This window comes from Macaca nemestrina, chromosome 11, assembly GCF_043159975.1.
Source record: "Macaca nemestrina isolate mMacNem1 chromosome 11, mMacNem.hap1, whole genome shotgun sequence".
NCBI classification, from domain to species: Eukaryota; Metazoa; Chordata; class Mammalia; order Primates; family Cercopithecidae; genus Macaca; species Macaca nemestrina.
Window position 1 is genome coordinate 139,609,408 of NC_092135.1, and position 18,559 is coordinate 139,627,966.

An 18,559-nucleotide genomic window follows, 5' to 3' on the forward strand; every position below is an offset into this window, starting at 1 on the left:
TTTGAAGGGTGGCTGGGCTGCAGTCTCTGCGTGCCGTGATGAGGACTCAGGACCAGGGATGCTGCAGCCCTGCATGGTCCGGGCCCGCCCCCCCACACACCTGTATGTCTCCAAGTCAGGTCTTTATTGAAAGTGGCAGGGGCCTCTCAATGTTCTATGAAAACTAACATATTAACCTCAGAATATTTAAGGAAACAAGTAAATTCAATTTTCTTAAAAAACAAAACATTCTGGATGACACAAGTACTTATGAGCAGACACAGTACCTGATCCAACACCACAAGGCAAATCTATGGCCATCATGGGCCCTGGGAGGACAGCGGCCAGGGCACTCCTCTGGGGGCTGTCCTGTTGCCTCTCCCCATCTCATGGGAGGAGGAGGCAGAGCTGCCCTGATAGTTGCTCTGCGCCTTGGTCTGAGCGGCCATAGGGCTGCATGAGTCTGCAGAAGACCCAGGCATAGCTCATGAGGACCATGCTGGCTGCTGGAGCCCCCGTGAGCTCTATTGCTGGGCCAGGAGAGGAAGGAGGGCAGTGGATATGTGGAACGGCATCCCCTGACGTGCAGAACAGCACACTGCAGGGGTGGAAGGAGACGGTGACCTGGCATGTGAGGCCCACAGGATCTGACGTGTCCCTGCAGGCACGAAACAGCACGGGGCACCTTCCAAGTCAGCACAGTTCTTATGGAGCTCAGAACAAAAACAAAGGACCTTCCGTCCCCTATCTGAACAGCAGCGCGTTTCAGCGGGTGGATGTCAGGTGGTTTCTGTTGTGTGAAAACCTGCAGAGAGAAGAGCCCACCTCTGTGTGCATGCACCTCTGTGCCCAGGCTCCTGACGGCCTCTTGGGTGTGCAGTCTGCGGTGGCAGCCCTGACAAGCCACCGCACCACGTGGGTCTGAAGTGTCCCCAATGCACAGGGTCTCAGGAGCAGCACTGATTGGCCCAGACCCCACCCCCAGAGCTGCTGCCCAGGGGTGCCAGGAAGGGGTCCCTGGGTGTGGACCAGGACTTAGGGCATCTGCCGGCGGCATGGCGGTTGGACCCTAAATCCACTGGGCGGTGGAGGGCCCAGTATCTGTCCTGCCCTCTTTGCGAAGGACTCAGGTCAGCACAGGGGCAGCTCTGACGTTTTGCCGCCAGCGTGTTAGAGCAGCTCCTGGGAGCCACTAGGTGGCAGAGGTCAGCTGAGGACAGTCGTGTGGCCACTGAGGCCAGGACCCTGAGACGCTCCTCAGACACTTAGACTGGAAAGGCCCTGCCCACTCTCTCCAGCCCCAAAATCTCCATGGCCCTGTGAGCTGGGTCCGAACAAGGAAGAGGATGCCATGCCGCCCCTTCCCGGAGTGAAGCGAACCCATGTAGTTCCAAGCGCAGCCACACCCACGAGTGAGCACTGGACCTCACCCCACGTCCAGCTGCTGCTTGGCGGGGGTGCTCTCCCCAACCCTATGGCCCGGCCACCCTCACCTCTGCACTCGCTCCACCAGATGCACCATCAGCTTGTCTGAGATGCCGGGGCAGGACTCCTCGGCCAGGCTGAAGGCGTTCTCCAGCTCCTCCAGAGCACCCACGCTCCCGCCGCTCTGCTTGTGCTTCTCTTTGAGCTATGGAGAGACCACCTCGCCTGACCCTGGACCCCAGGACAGCCCTCGGAGAGCCCGCTCCTTTGCTCGGCCAGAGTCATGCTGGAGGCCTTCAAGGCCTTCGTCTAGGACCCGGGAGCCCTTCAGCAAGCCAGGAAGTGAGGTGGCCCAAGGAAGCCTGCCCTGCCAATGGGGACTCTAGTGGTCCTTCCCCACAGCCCCTACCCTCCCTCTACACTCCAGGGAATCTCGGGCCTCGGTTCTCAGGAGGGGACCAGATGGCTTCCTCCCAGCTGAGGATCATGGAAGCCACTGAATGGGTCCGATCAGACCCAAAAACACAAAGCCCAGAAACTCCCAAAGCACGACCAGGCCCAGATCTGACCTCCATCAAGACACCAGCTCCAAGCCTCTATCACCGGGTGTCACCCACCCTCGGGGGCTGTGGCTAGGTCAGCAGGCTGCCCGGGACCTGGGCCTGAGTGGCTGCTTCACTGGGGCCTCCACATGGGCTGGGGCCAGTGTCCCTCGACTGCTCCACCCTCTGCCATCCTCAGGCAGGCTCTCCTGTCACCACCTCTCACCCACATCCTCCATCCTCCCCAGGCTCCAGGAGGGGCTCCTGGAGAGCACACCTGGGCCCAAGCCCACTGGCCACGCCCTGGGCACAGAGCTCCTGGCTGCATCACATCTCTGAGAATGGTGCCGACTGCCCATTAGCAGGTGACGCTGATGCAAGGTCATGTGACTAACCAGGGAGGCACCTGCCCTGGATGGACCCCGACTACATCTTCTCTGCTTTCTCTATAGAAGGGTCATCTGTGTTTGCACTTGAAGAAAACAAAAGTCGCTCTGGGAACCCAGAGGACCTTGGCAGGTCTGGGAGCACAAAAGGTCATCACAGCAGATTCTGCTCCTTCTACTCAGGAAACCCAGCCCATAATCAGCTGCAGGAAACCGAGAAGCTGAGACTGCCCCCACGGCACTGTGAGGGGACATCCCCGCGGAGCAGCGTCCCAGCCTCGTCCCTGGCGGGGCTCCAGCCCCAGCCCCAGCCCCAGCCCCCTTCTCACCTCTCCGAAGACAGGCCGGACCAGCGTGGACAGGCACTGGGACCTTGGCTGCCTCTTGACAGGCTCTGCGGGCTGCAAAGGAAGTGGAGGCCCAGGGTGAGCAGGGCAGTGCAGGCGACAGGCAGGGCACTCCCATCCCTTCAGGCTCTAGCCTTGAAGGGATGGAGACTGGGAGCAGCCTGTCACGGCACATGCCCAGGGCTGGCCCCAAAACCATCAAGCCACCCAGATGGCCTGACTCAGGGCTTGCAACTCCCACCCACCCTCTCCTCACAGATTTGGCTCCTAACAGGCCCTCATCTTCCCAGCACATGCTGGGGCTTGGGGTCTCCACACCAGGCCCAGTGCCACAGTGGGCTTCAGACCACCCCTGCCTTTCCCAAGCTCCTTGTCCAAGCCCCAGACACTGGGTGGACAAAGCTGGGTCCCGCACCCAGCCCCAGGGGTGCACAGCAGGCAGAGGCCAGGCCGGGAACAGACCTTCTGTGAGCTGTGCAGGGCCGTCCCCTTGTGAAGCTTGCTGTGTGGACTCGGCCGGATGGTGGGGGGGAACGTCCAGATGGGGCCCTGCTCCCCGTCCTCCGCCTCGCCATCACTGAAGAGGATGAAGAGTTGCCAGGGTCAGTGGGGGGAGGGCCAGGAGGCACAAGGGCCTCAGGGCACACCTCACGGCCAAGGGAAACCCGAGGTACTGGGCGGCGCTCTGCCAGGCCACGGAGTCCAACTGATGCCTCAGCAGGCCCTGTCCTGCAGCCTTAAGGGGGTCCCTGCCCAATACTCTATCTGGTCACTCTCACCCCTAGAGCCCACGCCCCTGCTTCTGGAGTGGGGACCACCCACGTCACAACACCGAGGGTCACCGTGAGGATAAACCAGGCCCTACATGTCAGAGTCCTCGGAGCTGGACTCCTCGCCATGCCCCTCGGACTTCCAGCGCTTGTAGCGGTCGATGAGCTCCGTGAGGAAGGAGGTCTTCTTGGTGTAGCGTGTGATGAACTTGTGCTTCAGGAGCTCCTTGGCTGTGGGCCGCTGTGCGGGGTCAGGGGAACATCGGTCACTGGCCCAGCCAAGCTCCGCCTCAGGAAAGCAAATGTGAGGCAGCCTGGACTGGGGCAGGTCCTCACGGCTACAAGGCTGGGGGGCCTAGGCCTCCGGGCTGTGCTGCCCACCCCAAGCAAATGCCCTCCCTCCATATGCCCGTCCAGAAGGGGCCAGGCCAGAGGCGGGCCTTACGAATCGGGGGTCCTTGTTGAGGCAGGCCTCCACGAACTCCTTGAACGGCTTGCTGTGCTGGCCCTCCAGTGTGGGAGGGCTGTTCTTGGGAATCAGGAACAGGACGCGCATGGGGTGGAGGTCAGAGTTTGGAGGCTCCCCCTTGGCCAGCTCGATGGCCGTGATCCCCAGGGACCAGATGTCGGCCTGGACAGAACACAAGGACTGTCGCTGCCCTGAGCACCCCAGTCAGGCGTGGTGCCCGCACCCGCCCGCCCACCCACTGCACCCACCTTGAAGTCATAGGCCGACTGCTTGATGACTTCAGGCGCCATCCAGAAGGGGGTGCCCACGAACGTGTTCCTCTTAATCTGTGTGTCTGTGAGCTGCCCTGCTACCCCAAAGTCCGCCAGCTTCACATCCCCCTGCTCCGAGAGTAGCACGTTGGCAGCTGCTTGACACAGGACAGGCAGACGTCATGCCAGGCTCCACGTGGCTCCACCCAGGGCCCCCTGAGAAGGGCCAGGGTATCATCCACCTGGCCTCCTAGGGCACAGCAGGGCTGTCCTCAGGACTTCAGCCCTCCTTGCCACTCTCAAACCCAGGGCCACCTAGGGCCACAGGGGCACTGCCAGAAGGAGCCTAAGGTCTCCACTCCGACCTCCAGGGCTCTCCCTGCATTTGGCTTTTACAACAAATCCCAACGACAGGCGACTTCGCCCACTGGGGGCTACCACAGAGGTGACCCTGACCAAGGGTGTGGCCACCATGGGCCTGCCAGGAAGCCCCTTGCTCCACCAGACTTGTCCCCTACATGAGAGAGATGACTCGGTGCCGGTGGCAAGTCCCTCCCCACAGGCTGGCCCAACCTCATGTCTGCACTTAGCAGGGCCAGACCACACGCTGGGGCTACTCAAGCCTACACCTGCTGTTGTGCTGTGAGCCACCGGGAACCAACAACTCTGGCCAAGCGTGGCTGTTCCTACACTCAGTCCACAGCTGGTTTCCTCAGCGTACAAGGAAACTGTTACAAACAGTATCTTCTGGAAATGGAGCAAGACAACTGCTCAGTTTCAGGGTGGCCACAGGGTTCTCTATACCCCAGACGCTGGGCACCACTAGCCACTTGCCCCTCACAGGCCCCAGCCTCTCTAAGGTCAGTGGGGCTCAGGACATTACAAGAGCCACATCCACCCCCAGCAGGACCTTTGATGTCTCGGTGGATCTTGCGTTCGGAGTGCAGATAATCCAGGCCCTTCAGAATTTCCCGCAGGATCGTGGCAATGTACGTCTCCTCCAGGGGACCTGGTTTAAGCTGGAGAGGAAGGTGGGACAGCAGGGCCTCAGCTCCTGTCCCAGGCCCAACGCCTGAGCTCTCCTGTCTCTCTGACGGGAGGGCTGTCCCTGCAGATAGCTGGGGCTTCATGTTCCTTTACTTCTCAAACACAACTTTCAGACGGGAGTGGGGTGGTCTAAAGCATATAAACCGGCTTCGCTTTACTGTCATGTAACAGAAAAACAGGCTCCCAACCATCTCCCAGCGTGCCTGCCCCCGCCCACTCCCACAGGCCAGGACCCCTTTCAGCACCAACTGGGCAGACGTGCGGATGGCAGTTCATTTTTGCTTTAGACGATTCGTAATTAACACCTAATGTGCCATGACACCAAACGAGAGGTGGCCCCTGGAGCCCATGAGTCTGAGGAGCAGGGGACTCGGACACTGCATGACCCCCCACTGCCATGGCCTATGCCTCACCAAGTCCAGTGCCGAGCCGCCGCCCAGGTACTCCATGATGATCCATAGCTTGGTGCTCTGGGACCGGAGACAAACCCATCAGCATTTGGCAGTGAGAGGAAGGGCATGCTCCAGGGTGGGAGTCAGGCCGGAGTCAGCCAGGGCCCAGGCCCCACGGGTCCCATCCCTGCCAAGAACCCTAAACAGGAAGGGGCTCCCTCGGCCTTGCCCATCTCCCCGCCTGCCACACTGCTGCTACAGATGCTCAGAGGACGGACTGAGTACACAGAACAGTGGCTGAGTCTACTTCACCAAGACCCCGTCAAAAGCCAGGCTGCTGAGCCAGTCCTACAGGGCTGGGAAGAGGGCATGGCTGGCAAGCACATGGCCCAACACACCCATCATCTTCCTGGGCAGGATGGCCACAGCGTTCCCTACACCCCAGACCCTGGCACCACCAGAAACCTGCTCCTCACAGGCCCTCACCACTGCCAGCAGGGGCGCCCCAGAGTGCTCCTGGCAGCGCCCTCACTGCATTACCACAGGCAGGCAAGTGGGTCCCAATGGCCACTCAGAGCCGAATGACCCTCGTGGACCCTGCTCGCACCCTGCCTGCCCAGGGCAATTTCCTGGAGGGCATGCACTGAACTGTCAAGGCCGCCTTGCACCCTCTGGCATGTCACTCAGTCCCTCTGACATGGAAGAGAGGGCCGGGCACAGCACCAGCAGGGCCGCCGCCGCCTCCCCCCAACAGGCACCTTTAGGTAGGAGCCAAAGTAGCGGGTGATGTAGGGGCTGTCGCACTGGCTGAGGACGGTGATCTCCTGCTGGATGTCCTCAATCTCATCCTCGGCCTCCTCCAGGTCGATGATCTTGATGGCCACCACCTCTTTGGTGTGGTTATCGATGCCCTTGTAGACCTCCCCAAACGAGCCCTTGCCGATGCGGTCAAGCTTGGTGAAGAGCTCTTCAGGGTCCACTCGAGAGTGCTGAGGGGCCGGTGGGGACAGAGGGCAGACAGTGCCAGTCACGAGAGGCTGGGACAGGCAGAGGCTGCCCTGCTGGGGAGGAAGGGACCTGTAGGGAAGGGGGAGTCCGAGCGAGTGCGCCTCAATTCTTCTCTGGTTTCTTCCTTTACCCCTTTTTGTTTAAAACCTAAACTTGGCTGGGTGCAGTGGCTCACGCCTGTAATCCCAACACTTTGGGAGGCCGAGGCAGGTGGATCACTTGAGGTCAGGAGTTCGAGACTAGCCTGGCCAACATGGTGAAACCCCATCTCTAATAAAAATATGAAAAAATTAGTTGGGCGTGGTGGCTCATGCCTGTAATCCCAGCTACTTGGGAGGCCGAGGCAGGAGAATTGCTTGAACCCAGGAGGCAGAGGTTGCAGTGGAGCCAAGACCGCACCATTGCACTCCAACCTGGGCAAGAAGAATCAAACTCCGTTTCCAAAAAAAAAAAAAGCCTAAACCTAAACCCAACTTTCCATGCAAGGGAAAAAGTCCCCAGAAAGTATAAAGAGGCCAGGCCAACTCAGTGAACCTGCTGGAAACAGGAACCTTAGGTGATGACAAGGCATGAAGGTTGCCTCATCTAACCTACCATGCAGCCCCATGAGAGATGTTAATAGGTTAATAGCCCCTGGGGGTTAGGGGATTGGGAGCTCTTAATTTGCTATAAATCTGAAACTATTAAAAAATAAGCTCAACAGGCCAGGCTTGGTGGTGCACACCTGAGATCCCAGCACTCTGGGAGGCCAAGGCGGATGGATCACCTGAGGTCGGGAGTTCACGACCAGCCTGACCAATATGGTAAAACCCCATCTCTACTAAATACAAAAAAATTAGCCGGGTGTGGTTGCGCATGCCTGTGATCCGAGCTACTTGGGAGTCCAAGACAGGAGAAGCGCTTGAACCAAGGAGGTGGAGATTGTGGTGAGCCGAGATCAGGCCATCGCACTCCAGCCTGGGTAACAAGAGTGAAACTCTGTCTCAAAAAAAATTTTTAAATTAAAAAAAAAAAACAAAAACTCATCAAAAACAAAAAACTCTCGGTATGTGTTAACCAAGCTCTCCTTCACTCCTAAAAGCCACATATTTAGAAAGGGCTTCCCTCACCCCTACGTAAGTCCTCCTGACAAGTACACCAGCGCTGGGTCAGAAACTGATGCTTTCTTGATGCAGAAAGCTGCCTCCCACAGTCCTCAGATTTAAAGAAGCAACGCCTGAAAGTTTCTGAGCCACCGGTGTGGAAGGTGCCTGGTCTGTGACCCAGGCCCAGAGTCCAGGGGAAGCCAGGAGAGGTGTGTCCTCAGGCCTCCATACTTTTTTTTACTTATTTGAGATGGTGTCTCAATCTGTCACCCAGGCTGGAGTGCAGTGGCACCATCTCAGCTCACTGCAACCTCTGCCTCCTGAGTTCAAGCAATTCTTCTGCCTCAGCCTCCCAAGTAGCTGGAATTACAGGCATGCACCACCACCCCCAGCTAATTTTTTGTATTTTTAGTAGAGATAAGGTTTCACCATCTTGGCCAGGCTGGTCTTGAACTCCTGACTTCAGGTGATCTGCCCACCTCAGCCTCCCAAAGTGCTGGGATTATAGGTGTGAGCCACCATGCACGGCCCCTCCCCCCACAACATCAAGGGTCTTGATGCCAATTTAGTGTGGCACAGCATAAAAAGGCAAAACAGGCTGGACGCAGTGGCTCACGCCTGTAATCCCAGCACTCTGGGAGGCCGAGGCGGGCGGATCACAAGGTTAGCAGATCAAGACCACCCTGGCTAACACGATGAAACCCCATCTCTACTAAAAAAATACAAAAAATTAGCCAGGTGTGGTGGCGGGCGCCCGTAGTCCCAGCTCCTTGGGAGGCTGAGGCAGGAGAATGGCGTGAACCCAGGAGGTGAAGATCGTGCCACTATACTCCAGCCTGGGTGACAGAGCAAGACTCCGTCTCAAAAAAAAAAAAGGCAAAACAACTAATTATGCCCCCAAAACACTGAGGCCCAACTCATTCTGGTGCTGAAGACAGGACGGGTCCTTGGATGGGGGTGCCCTCCACGTTCCTGGGCCTGGGGAGACCGTGCCCTCCAAGGATGGGGTACACCACATACAGCCCCCACGCTCACCCCCTGGACACGTGTGCAGGGTCCATCCCAGGCCTAAGCCCAGCAGAGGAGTTGGTTGAAGCCAACTGGACATTGCACCAGCCCAAGGCGACATTTCCTTGTGAAACTGCCAATTAGCTGACCTCCCAGGGTTTGCAACCAGGAGGGTGGAAGGGGCGGCACACAGGCCCTCACCTTGAAACATGCTGCTACACATCCCTTTCTGAGCCCCAGACCCTGAGGTGACAGGAACTCTGGGGAAGGAAAGGCAGTTAGGGGAGGGCCAGAGGCCACCTAACCCTTCCCTGCAAGGCTGACTTGTCAAGGCCTGGGGGTGTGCAGGTGGCCTCCATGCAGCAGCTAGAGCAGGCCAACTGCAGTGTACACACAGACCCTTGCTCAGCCCAAAGGTCTGGTCACTTGAGACAGTTGGTCCAGTCAAAAATGACCTTTCTCATTCCCTCATCAGTACCAGCAGGCTGGTCCTAAAGCCAGTACCACTGGAGGAAACAGCAGGGGGTGCCTTGAGCCCACCTGCTACCAGGAGTCCCCAAAGCCAAGGTCAAGAAACTCAGCCAGATAGAGAGCTGAGTGCTGCTTGGGGTCCCTCTGGTCATGCTGGCCAAGGTGAGCTGTGTCTGCCCCCAGCCCCACCACTACTGCTGACCATGTGTTCTAAAGAGAAGCCAGGAAAAATTCAGAGCTGACAAGTCAGATGCTCAGCGTCTCCAGGCTGGGGGTGGGTGGCACAGATGAGATCAGCACCGGCCCCCATCTGAAAGGAAAGGCAGCCCAGAACATGCAATCTTTTCTTTTTTTAAGATGGGGGGTCTTGCTGTGTGCCCAGGCTGGTCTCCTCAGCCTCCTGAGTAGCTGGGACCACAGGTGCATGTCAAAGCATCAGCTCATCAGCCCACAGGCTGTCATGGGTAAGGAGTCAGTGTTAAAATATCGCCCTCCTGCCATGGAGAGCATCATCTCCGTTTCCTCCTCCCTGTTTGCTCCATTTCTGGTGGAGAACCACCCATTCCTGGCCCAGTCCTGGATGCCAGGTGCAGGACAAGGTTAAGAAGCAGCTCCTCTTTTTTTTTTAAGCTAGAGTCTCGCTCTGTCGCCCAGGCTGGAGTGCAGTGGCGTGATCTCGGCTCACTGCAACCTCCGCCTCCCAGGTTCAAGCGATTCTTCCACCTCAGCCTCCTGAGTAGCTGGGCTTACAGGCACCCACAATCATGCCCGACTAATTTTTTTTTTTTTTTTTTGTATAGACGGGTTTTCACCATGTTGGCCAGGCTGGTCTCGAACTCCTGACCTCCAGTGATCCGCAGAAGCAGCCCCTCTTCTGCCTGCTCCTCCTCCAGCAGGCCCAGCGCCACCTTGCCAAATCCTCCATTTGCTCAGTCCATCAGCGCTTACTCAAGGCCCTGGGAGACTGCTCCACCAAGTCATTAGCCTGCAGGCCTGGCCTCGGCCTCAACCCAACCCTGCCCAGGCACCCGGAAAGACCCCAAGGGAGTCCTCCGGAGGACTCCAGGAGGTCTGGTTGGCGCCCTGAGTTTGGGTCCCCCTGTCTACTCCTGTCTAAGGTGGCCTAAGAGAGGGCCTGGAGAAGGCAGGGCCATGGCCTGGCAGCATTACCCAGCACCACCAGGCCTCTGACTCCTAGGGATCTCTTTCCCACTCTTCAGGCCTCTATGGATGATGCATCCTCCTGCTTTGCTCTGTTCCCTGCTGAGGCCATGCTGCTCTCCACACAGGGCCTGGAGTTGAGTCTGCTCCATCACAGCAGCCCAAGAAGGGAAACCCCTGGGTGGGCACTCAGACCTGTACTGCTCCAGAGCAGGAGAGCACAGTGGACCCCCAAGCCAGAGCCAGGGCTCACGAGTCCAAGCAGAAACTGTGTGACAGGAACCCTCTTGGCTGTGATCCTGGCCCTACAATGACATCGCAGGCCAAGCCAAGGCAAGCCATCCTCACCCCCACCTGGAGAAGAAAGGGTAAGTGGGCCTCTGGCCTGCAGGCTGCGGATCCTCTTTTGGATGTAGCAGCAGCTGTGGCCTGGACGATCACTCAGGCCACTCAAATGACTCTGGCGGTGGACACCTGCTCTCCACATCAGCCCTGGGGCTGCCAGGTCTGGGGCCTGCACTTGTCAATGTGTCTGCTGTCAGTGTTGCCCCACAAAACAAAGCGAACAACCCAGCACACACAGCTGAGACACCCCCAGCTGCCACCTGACAGGCAGCAGCTGAGTGACGATACAGTACCCTGGCACCCCATAGCCATTCGGGCCCTCCAGGGCCAGGCAGGAACTGGCCAGGTAGAGGGGAGAAGCCTAAGGCAGGAGCACAGGCTGTGGGGGGAATGCACCCCACTCTCCCACAAAGGGGCTGCTCACAGGTCCACGGACACCACGGCAACCATCTCAGGAGAAAACCACAGCCCCTCAGGTTTTCTGCCACTATATGAAGTCAAGTCTCTCATCATCCAGGCTGGGACGAAGGACCCCTAAAAGGACAAAAGGTGCTTCCTACCTTTGGAGTCCCTTCCCCAGTGCGCCCACACTCCCTTCCCCAGTGCGCCCACACTCCCTCCCCAGTGCGCCCACACTCCCTTCCCCAGTGCGCCCACACTCCCTTCCCCAGTGCGCCCACACTCCCTTCCCCAGTGCGCCCACACTCCCTTCCCCAGTGTGCCTACTCCCTTCCCAGTGCCCACACTCCCTTCCCCAGTGCGCCCACACTCCCTTCCCCAGTGCGCCCACTCCCTTCCCAGTGCGCCCACACTTCCTTCCCCAGTGCGCCCACTCCCTTCCCAGTGCGCCCACACTCCCTTCCCCAGTGCGCCCACTCCCTTCCCAGTGCGCCCACACTCCCTCCCCAGTACGTCTACTCCCTTCCCCAGTGCGCCTACTCCCTTCCCCAGTGCCCACACTCCCTCCCCAGTGCACCCACACTCCCTCCCCAGTGCACCCACTCCCTTCCCTGGGTCTGATCGCACCAAGAACCAACAGCACACAGTCACAGGGCACCTCAGAGCTCCAATTTCTCATCCCGTGACCCAAAGGAGCTATTTCTGCAGTTCTTAAAAATAAACTGGTGGCCGGGCACGGTGGCTCACGCCTGTAATCCCAGCACTTTGGGAGGCCACGGCAAGCAGATCACCTGAGGTCAGGAGTTTGAGACCAGCTTGACCAACATGGTGAAACTCCGTCTCTACTAAAAATACAAAATTAGCTGGGCGTGATGGCACACGCCTGTAATCCCAGCTACTCGAGAGGCCAAGACAGGAGAATGGCTTGTACCTGGGAGGCAGAGGTTGCAGTGAGCTGAGATTGCGCCATTGCACTCCAGCCTGGGCAACAAAAGTGAAACTGTCTCAAAAAAATAAAAAATAAAAATAAAATAAACTGGTGACAGATTTTTCTCCCAGCACCTTAGTCATGTAAGTTACCAGATACAGAAAGTCAAAAATCTGTTAGCTTAATTCAGCATCAGTCAGCAAGCCCCAGTCCCATCTGTGACCGCGCAGGTCCAGGCTGCCTGGCCAAGAGCTGCACACGGTATTCCGGGTCTCTAGGCTGGTCCAGTTTCCTCCAAAGCAGCCCTGACTCCAGTTCCTGCCCCTGTGCGGACAGACGCCCTTCCTGTTCCACTGCACACCCAGCTCTCAGGAATTCAGCACAGAGGAGTGAACAAGGAGGGCCACACATTTTAGCGGCGATTCCAACACCTTAGGCAGAGCCAAGGCATCAAGGAGAGCAAAACCGAACGCTAAGACGTAAAAAAACCCAGCAGCCAGAGTCAAAAAAATGGGGAGAGGTACACAGTGCAAGTCTCCAGGTCCCAGGCTGGCTGTCCCCACCCTCCTTCCCTGGCATGCCCTGTGGCGGCAGCAGCTGGTCCTCGTTCCAGACTAAGGGCTCGCTGTAGTGGTTCCCTCCGAGGCTGTCCCACCAGACGCTTCAAGGTGGCTCCATAGTGGAACCGACTTCTTCAAAGAGGAATGACGAGCCTCCCGTTCGGGCAACCGCCCGTAGCAGGGGTTAAACGGTTCTGAACAGAGCAGCCTTTTCCCTTCCCCTGGGCCAAAGCACACACGCGTTCTCCGCCTTCCCTGCACACCGGCCGCTCAGATCGGCTTCTCCACGTTCCCAGCCCCTCAGCGCCCATCAGGGTCTCCTCTACGGCCCCCGCCCAGCCCAACACGGCCAGAACGGCCGGAACGACCCGTGGCCCGGGCTCAGGCCGCAGTGTGGCCCCTGACCTTCCACTGCCTTCAGATGCCGACACGAGGTTCCCGCCCCGCGCTGGGGGCAGCGTCCTGTCCCGGAGCCGGTGTCTCTTCACGCACCTCCGCCGCCCTCGCACAGGCGGAGCCACCCGGGGCTCGGTGTCAAGAGGTCTGCGAGCTCCTACCACGCAAAACGCCACAAGCACACGGCAGAGCCCGGGGGCCGCCCTGCGCCCACCTCAGGACGGCTCCGCTGGTCGCACGACGCGCGCTCCTTCCCTCACCCACCGCCCGCTCCGGCGAGGCGCCCCTCGGAGCCCCCGGGAAGCTCTGGCGCCCCTCGCTGAGAGGCCGCTAGTCTTGCTGAACCGCACCCTCCTCACCTGGTTGGCAAATCCCCGGAGGTGAGCCATGGCCGGGCCGCCTCAGACCCTCCGCCGACAGCCCCGAGAGGCGTCTGGATCCCGCGGAGAGGCGTGGAGCCGGCTCGCTCGCCCCTGCGGCGTCAGTCCACTGCGAGGGGCAGCAGGAGCGGTCGGCGCCCAGCTCAGTCATCTGAGACCGAGCTCCGGGGCGGCGGGCTGGAGGGGGGCCCCAGGAGACCCCCAGGCCATCGGGGCCCCGCCACGCCCGGGCCTACAGCCCAGGCTCCCTGGGACTCGCCGCCCCTCCCGTCCCCGCCCCCACCTCTTCCGAGGCAGCTTCCTCCCGGTGCCCCCGCCCCGGAGTCCCCGCCACCGAGCCCCGCCCCGGGCCCCTCCCTCCGCCCCCTCCCCAATCGCCGCTAACGCGCGCCCGGCAGCGCGCCCACCTCCGCGGGGCTCCATCCCGGCCTCCCCCGGCCCGCTCTGCAGCGCCCGCGAAGGCTCCCACCCGCAGCCTCTGTTCGCCCGGGGACCCCGGGCCTCCCAGCCCGCGAAGCAACGGCGGTGGCGGCAGCGACAGGAGAAAGCCCGGAGGAGGCGACGGCGAGGGCGGTACTCGGCGTCGCGGCCCGCGCACGGCTCTCTGGGACCCCGAGTCCCACCGCCCATTCCGGGCCCGGAAGCCTGCTGGCGTTGGACTACAAGTCCCGGCAGGCCGCGAGAGAGGGGCGGGGCTCACATGCGCGCCGCGAGGCTCTCTGGGACCCCGAGTCCCACCGCCCATTCCGGGCCCGGAAGTCTGCTGGCGTTGCACTACAAGTCCCGGCAGGCCGCGAGAGAGGGGCGGGGCTCACATGCGCGCCGCGAGGCTCTCTGGGACCCCGAGTTCGGCTCCCGAAAGGCTTGGACTGCGTCTCCCAGCAGGGCGCGCGGCGGGGCGGGCGGGGCACGTGGTCGTTGTCGCGTCGCGTCTTCCGTGCCTCGCCCTCGCTGGCCTTCTGCGTCTGCTGGCGCCTGCAGGGCGTCGTCTCCGACGTGACGGCGGCCGCGCGGCGTTTCCCTTGGGCTCTGCCCTGCGCAGCCCTGGTCCGAGCTGGCCAGTAAGGCCCCGCGCCCTCCCCGCCTCGCCCCGAGGATCCACCGCGGCCGCCCAGGCTGTTGGCCTTTTCCTCACGGCTCGGAGATAAGCCGGCGCTGGTCACACCGCGAAACGCCTGTTCGCACCGAGACCCCGCTCGGGATCATGCGCACAGGCCAGGGCGCAGCAAGCCTTGGAGAAGCTACCTGCACAGCCCATTCCTTGCGCGAGCTTCGCATCTTCTGCCTCAGTTTCCTTACCTGTAAAGGGGTGATCATAGGACATCCTTGGTCACACCTTTGTGGGACCCACCTGGGCTAGAGCGCGGTACCCGCCCAGGACAGTGACTGCTGCTGGAAACCGTCGTGGCACTGGGGTCACCTCCCCAAGGTCAGGGAGGGACTTGCAGAGCCCAAGGCTACCTGGTGCGCCCCCCTGCCCCGTGGGCCGCCAGGTCATAGTGCCCCCTGTGTGCATTCCCCTGGTGCACCGCAGGGATCCCCACCTGTCCGGTGAGGAAGATTTGTCTGTCCTCCACTCTGTGTCCACCCTTACAGGCCCTCAGTTTCCATGATGGCTCAGCACAGATGACTATCCTGACCACCTCACACCCCTCCTTCCTCAAGAGGGTTCTGGCGTTTCTGTTTGCTCCCTGGTGCGTGTTTTCTCATGGTGCGCTGCCAAGTCCTTTAAGAAGCCATGTTTCCCCGTCATGCATCCAGGACAGCCCCTTGAACCCCTGGGTCCCCATCTCATCACCCCTGCTTGTTTACATACTGACTTGGTTTTGTTTGTGCTTTGACTCCCCAGGAGGAAGTGGGCTTCCTGCAAGCAGAGCTGTGCCCAGGACCATGCCAGCCCATGACAGGCATTCAGTAAGTTTGTTGAATGAATGTGTAATATATGAAGGTAATATATGTATTGAATGTGTGTAAATAGATGCCTGCTGCATCTCTGGCCTTCGTGTGGTAATTGCTGCACTTTTCAGAAGTGTCTAGAAGAGGCTGGGAGCAGTGGCTCACACCTGTAATCCCAGCACTTTGGGAGGCTGAGGCAGACAGATCACTTGAGGTTAGGAGTTCAAGGCCAGCCTAGCCAATATGGTGAAACTTCATCTCTACTAAAAATAAAAAAATTAGCCGGGCATGGTAGTGCGTGCCTGCAGTCCCAGCTACATGGGAGGCTGAGGCAGGAGAATCGCTTGAACCTGGGAGTTGGAGGTTGCTGTGAGCCAAGATCGTGCCACTGCACTCCAACCTGGGAAACAGAGCAAGGCTCCATCTCAAAAAAAAAAAAAAAAAGGTGCCTAGAAGAGTTTTCCAGCTTTTATCTGTTTGTGGCCAATTGTTAATACTTTGCTCCTGGCTGCTGTCTTGCTAAGCTGCCATCTGGACTTGAACATCACCATGTCTTTTCCTGCATTGACCTTCCAGGCCCTTCTTCCTGTTTCTCATATTTTCCATTTCTTTTTTGTTGTTGTATACTTCTGTTATTCTTCGGGATTTTTGTTTGTTTGTGTGTTTATTTGGAGACGGAGTCTCGCTCTGTCACCCAGGCCGGAGTGCAGTGGTGTGATCTCAGCTCGCTGTAACCTCCGCCTCCCAGGTTCAAGTGATTCTCCTGCCTTAGCCTCCTGAGTAGCTGGGATTACAGGGCCTCACCACCCCTGGCTAATTTTTGTATTTTCAGTAGAGATGGGGTTTCACCATGTTGGTCATGTTGGTCAGGCTAGTCTCAAACTCCTGACCTCGTGATCCGCCCGCTTCGGCATCCCAAAGTTCTGGGATTACAGGCATGAGCCACCGTGCTTGGCCTTATTGTTTGGTTGTATCTTTCAACTTTCATATAAAAATTTTCTTTTCGGTGATTCTTTTTTTTTTTTTTTTTTTAGATAAGGTCTTACTCTGCCACCCAGGCTGGAGTGCAGTGGGGCAATTTTGGCTTACTGCAGCCTGGACCTCCCAGGTTCAAGCAGTCCTCCCACCTCGGCTCACCATGTAGCTGGGTCCGCAGGCATGTCACCACACCCAGCTAATTTTGTAGAGACAGGTTCTCACCATGCTGCCTAGGCTGTTCTCAAATTCCTGAGCTCAAGTAATCCTCCCACCCCAGGCTTCCAAAGTGCTTCTGAAGTACAGGTGTGAGCCACCGAGCCTTGTCTCTATTTTTCACCTCCAAGAAATTTTAGTTTTTTCTCTGGGCACTCACTTTCTTCCTTGGGAATATGGAGCTAATAGTGATGTTCTTGTAGACTGTGAGAATAACACCGTATGTAGCAGGCCTAGCCCTTGGCAGGCGCTCAGCGAGTCACTGTGTTGATTATTGACAAGGCTGACCTTGGGTGGGAGGAAGGAACACTCACAGTTGAGCCCCCTAGGCAGCTCACCCTCAGGTCCAGTCACTTGGTGACTGCAACAGCCCTCCGAGGCAGGCAAGGGATAACTGAGAGGTAAAGGGACGTGCCCAAGGCCACAATCAAAATATGGCCAAGACAGGATTGAAGCCAGGTCTCCTGAGTCCTGTTTGTATGCTGCAGGGGATTCAGGTAGGAGTGGAGAGAAGCCGGAGTTGGACTTTGTGTCAGCCTGGGTCAGGTGTGAGTTGGCCAATCCTCCTCCTGGTTTGACAGACAAGTAAATGAAACCCAGAAAGGGGACAGCATAGCGGCATCTGGATTAGACCTGGGTTCGCCTTCTGATTAAGGTAAGAGATTGGGCGCTTGAGCTTGTTCTTCTTTCCCTGCCAGACCTGATAACTTGTCAAAAGGGGCTCAGGAAGGGAGGCTAAGCGCTGAAACTGTTCAGAGAAAGGAGTGGGCTCCCAGCAGGTGAACGCCACAGTTGTCCAGAGGTAAAGCTTGGTGACAGTGAAATGGGGGGAAGAGGCCTTCGCTTGAGCCCCCTTCATTGCACACAGAGCCTGGAAAGGTGAGGGGCTGGAGCTTCATTGCACACAGAGCCCTGGAAAGGTGAGGGGCTGGAGCTTCATTGCACACGGAGCCTGGGAAGGTGAGGGGCTGGAGCTTCATTGCACACGGAGCCTGGAGAGGCGAGGGGCTGGAGCTTCGTTGCACACGGAGCCTGGAGAGGCGAGGGGCTGGAGCTTCGTTGCACACGGAGCCTGGAGAGGCGAGGGGCTGGAGCTTCGTTGCACACGGAGCCTGGAGAGGCGAGGGGCTGGAGCTTCGTTGCACACGGAGCCTGGAGAGGCGAGGGGCTGGAGCTTCGTTGCACACGGAGCCCTGGAAAGGCGAGGGGCTGGAGCTTCGTTGCACACGGAGCCCTGGAAAGGCGAGGGGCTGGAGCTTCGTTGCACACGGAGCCCTGGAAAGGCGAGGGGCTGGAGCTTCGTTGCACACGGAGCCCTGGAAAGGCGAGGGGCTGGAGCTTCGTTGCACACGGAGCCCTGGAAAGGCGAGGGGCTGGAGCTTCGTTGCACACGGAGCCCTGGAAAGGCGAGGGGCTGGAGCTTCGTTGCACACGGAGCCCTGGAAAGGCGAGGGGCTGGAGCTTCATTGCACACGGAACCCTGGAAAGGCGAGGGGCTGGAGCTTCATTGCACACGGAGCCCTGGAAAGGCGAGGGGCTGGAGCTTCATTGCACACGGAGCCCTGGAACAGTGAGGGGCTGGAGCTTCATTGCACACGGAGCCTGGAACGGTGAGGGGCTGGAGCTTCATTGCACACGGAGCCTGGAAAGGTGAGGAGGACGACAGCAGAGACCCCATGGAGACAGGTATGTGCATGAGTCAGCAGCTTCCCCCTCCTCATCCCTCCATCCCCCCAAACACACACAAATCACACAGCAGCAGGGTTTCCCAGCGTAAATAATGTGGGGATATTCCAGAAATATTCCAGAAAAGGACACCCCTGTAGGGTGGGCTTTAGGCTGGCCTGACAATGGGCTTCCTACCCAGTCTTTCTACGGCAAAGCCCAGCACTTGACAAGTCCTGCTTTTGAATGCAGACTCCTTGTGAGCTTCCTATCTCCTCAGTCTTAGTCTCTTTAAGACTGCTAAGGATATTGTGTATTGGGAAGACTTTCAACATGAACAATAAAGACCAACGTAAATTAGAAAAATGACCTGAGAAGAAATAGAAACACAGAGAAATGAAGAGCATTCTGGAACCTTGTTAGAACATTCCTAGAACAATAACAGAATGCTTCAAGAA

At 58.7% G+C, this 18,559-nt stretch overlaps 1 protein-coding gene across 8 annotated transcripts; it reads right to left on the minus strand.

Annotated features, from left to right (window-relative positions):
• Positions 1-107: 107 nt before the first annotated feature.
• Positions 108-14,109, minus strand: LOC105473761 (serine/threonine kinase 25). Of its 8 annotated transcripts, none has more exons than XM_011727738.3 (13): positions 13,819-13,941; positions 13,329-13,458; positions 8,911-8,969; positions 6,367-6,597; positions 5,630-5,686; positions 5,080-5,188; positions 4,167-4,324; positions 3,895-4,080; positions 3,545-3,690; positions 3,142-3,256; positions 2,662-2,733; positions 1,473-1,609; positions 108-784 (listed from the first exon to the last, which is right to left on the minus strand). In XM_011727738.3, the coding sequence occupies exons 5-13, from the start codon at positions 5,663-5,665 to the stop codon at positions 745-747; spliced, it is 999 nt and encodes a 332-aa protein (XP_011726040.1). In that variant the 5' UTR covers positions 5,666-5,686; positions 6,367-6,597; positions 8,911-8,969; positions 13,329-13,458; positions 13,819-13,941; the 3' UTR covers positions 108-744. The 8 variants fall into 8 exon arrangements, 7 of the variants coding, with proteins under 7 accessions (XP_011726040.1, XP_011726038.1, XP_011726036.1 ...); XM_011727736.3 differs by having other exon boundaries at positions 13,757-13,910; XM_011727734.3 differs by lacking the exon at positions 8,911-8,969 and having other exon boundaries at positions 13,819-13,933.
• Between the last annotated feature and the right edge of the window lie 4,450 nt (positions 14,110-18,559).

What these genes read in the sequence shown, in the direction of transcription:
- LOC105473761 (XM_024790383.2), bottom strand. Translation starts at nt 13,500, where the DNA reads ATGACTGAGCTGGGCGCCGACCGCTCCTGCTGCCCCTCGCAGTGGACT. An exon ending in GATCCACCGAGACATCAAAG is followed by an intron (nt 4,325 to 5,079) that starts GTCCTGCTGGGG and finishes TGTGTCAAGCAG; the next exon opens with CTGCCAACGTGCTACTCTCG. An exon ending in AGTCGGCCTATGACTTCAAG is followed by an intron (nt 4,081 to 4,166) that starts GTGGGTGCAGTG and finishes TGTTCTGTCCAG; the next exon opens with GCCGACATCTGGTCCCTGGG.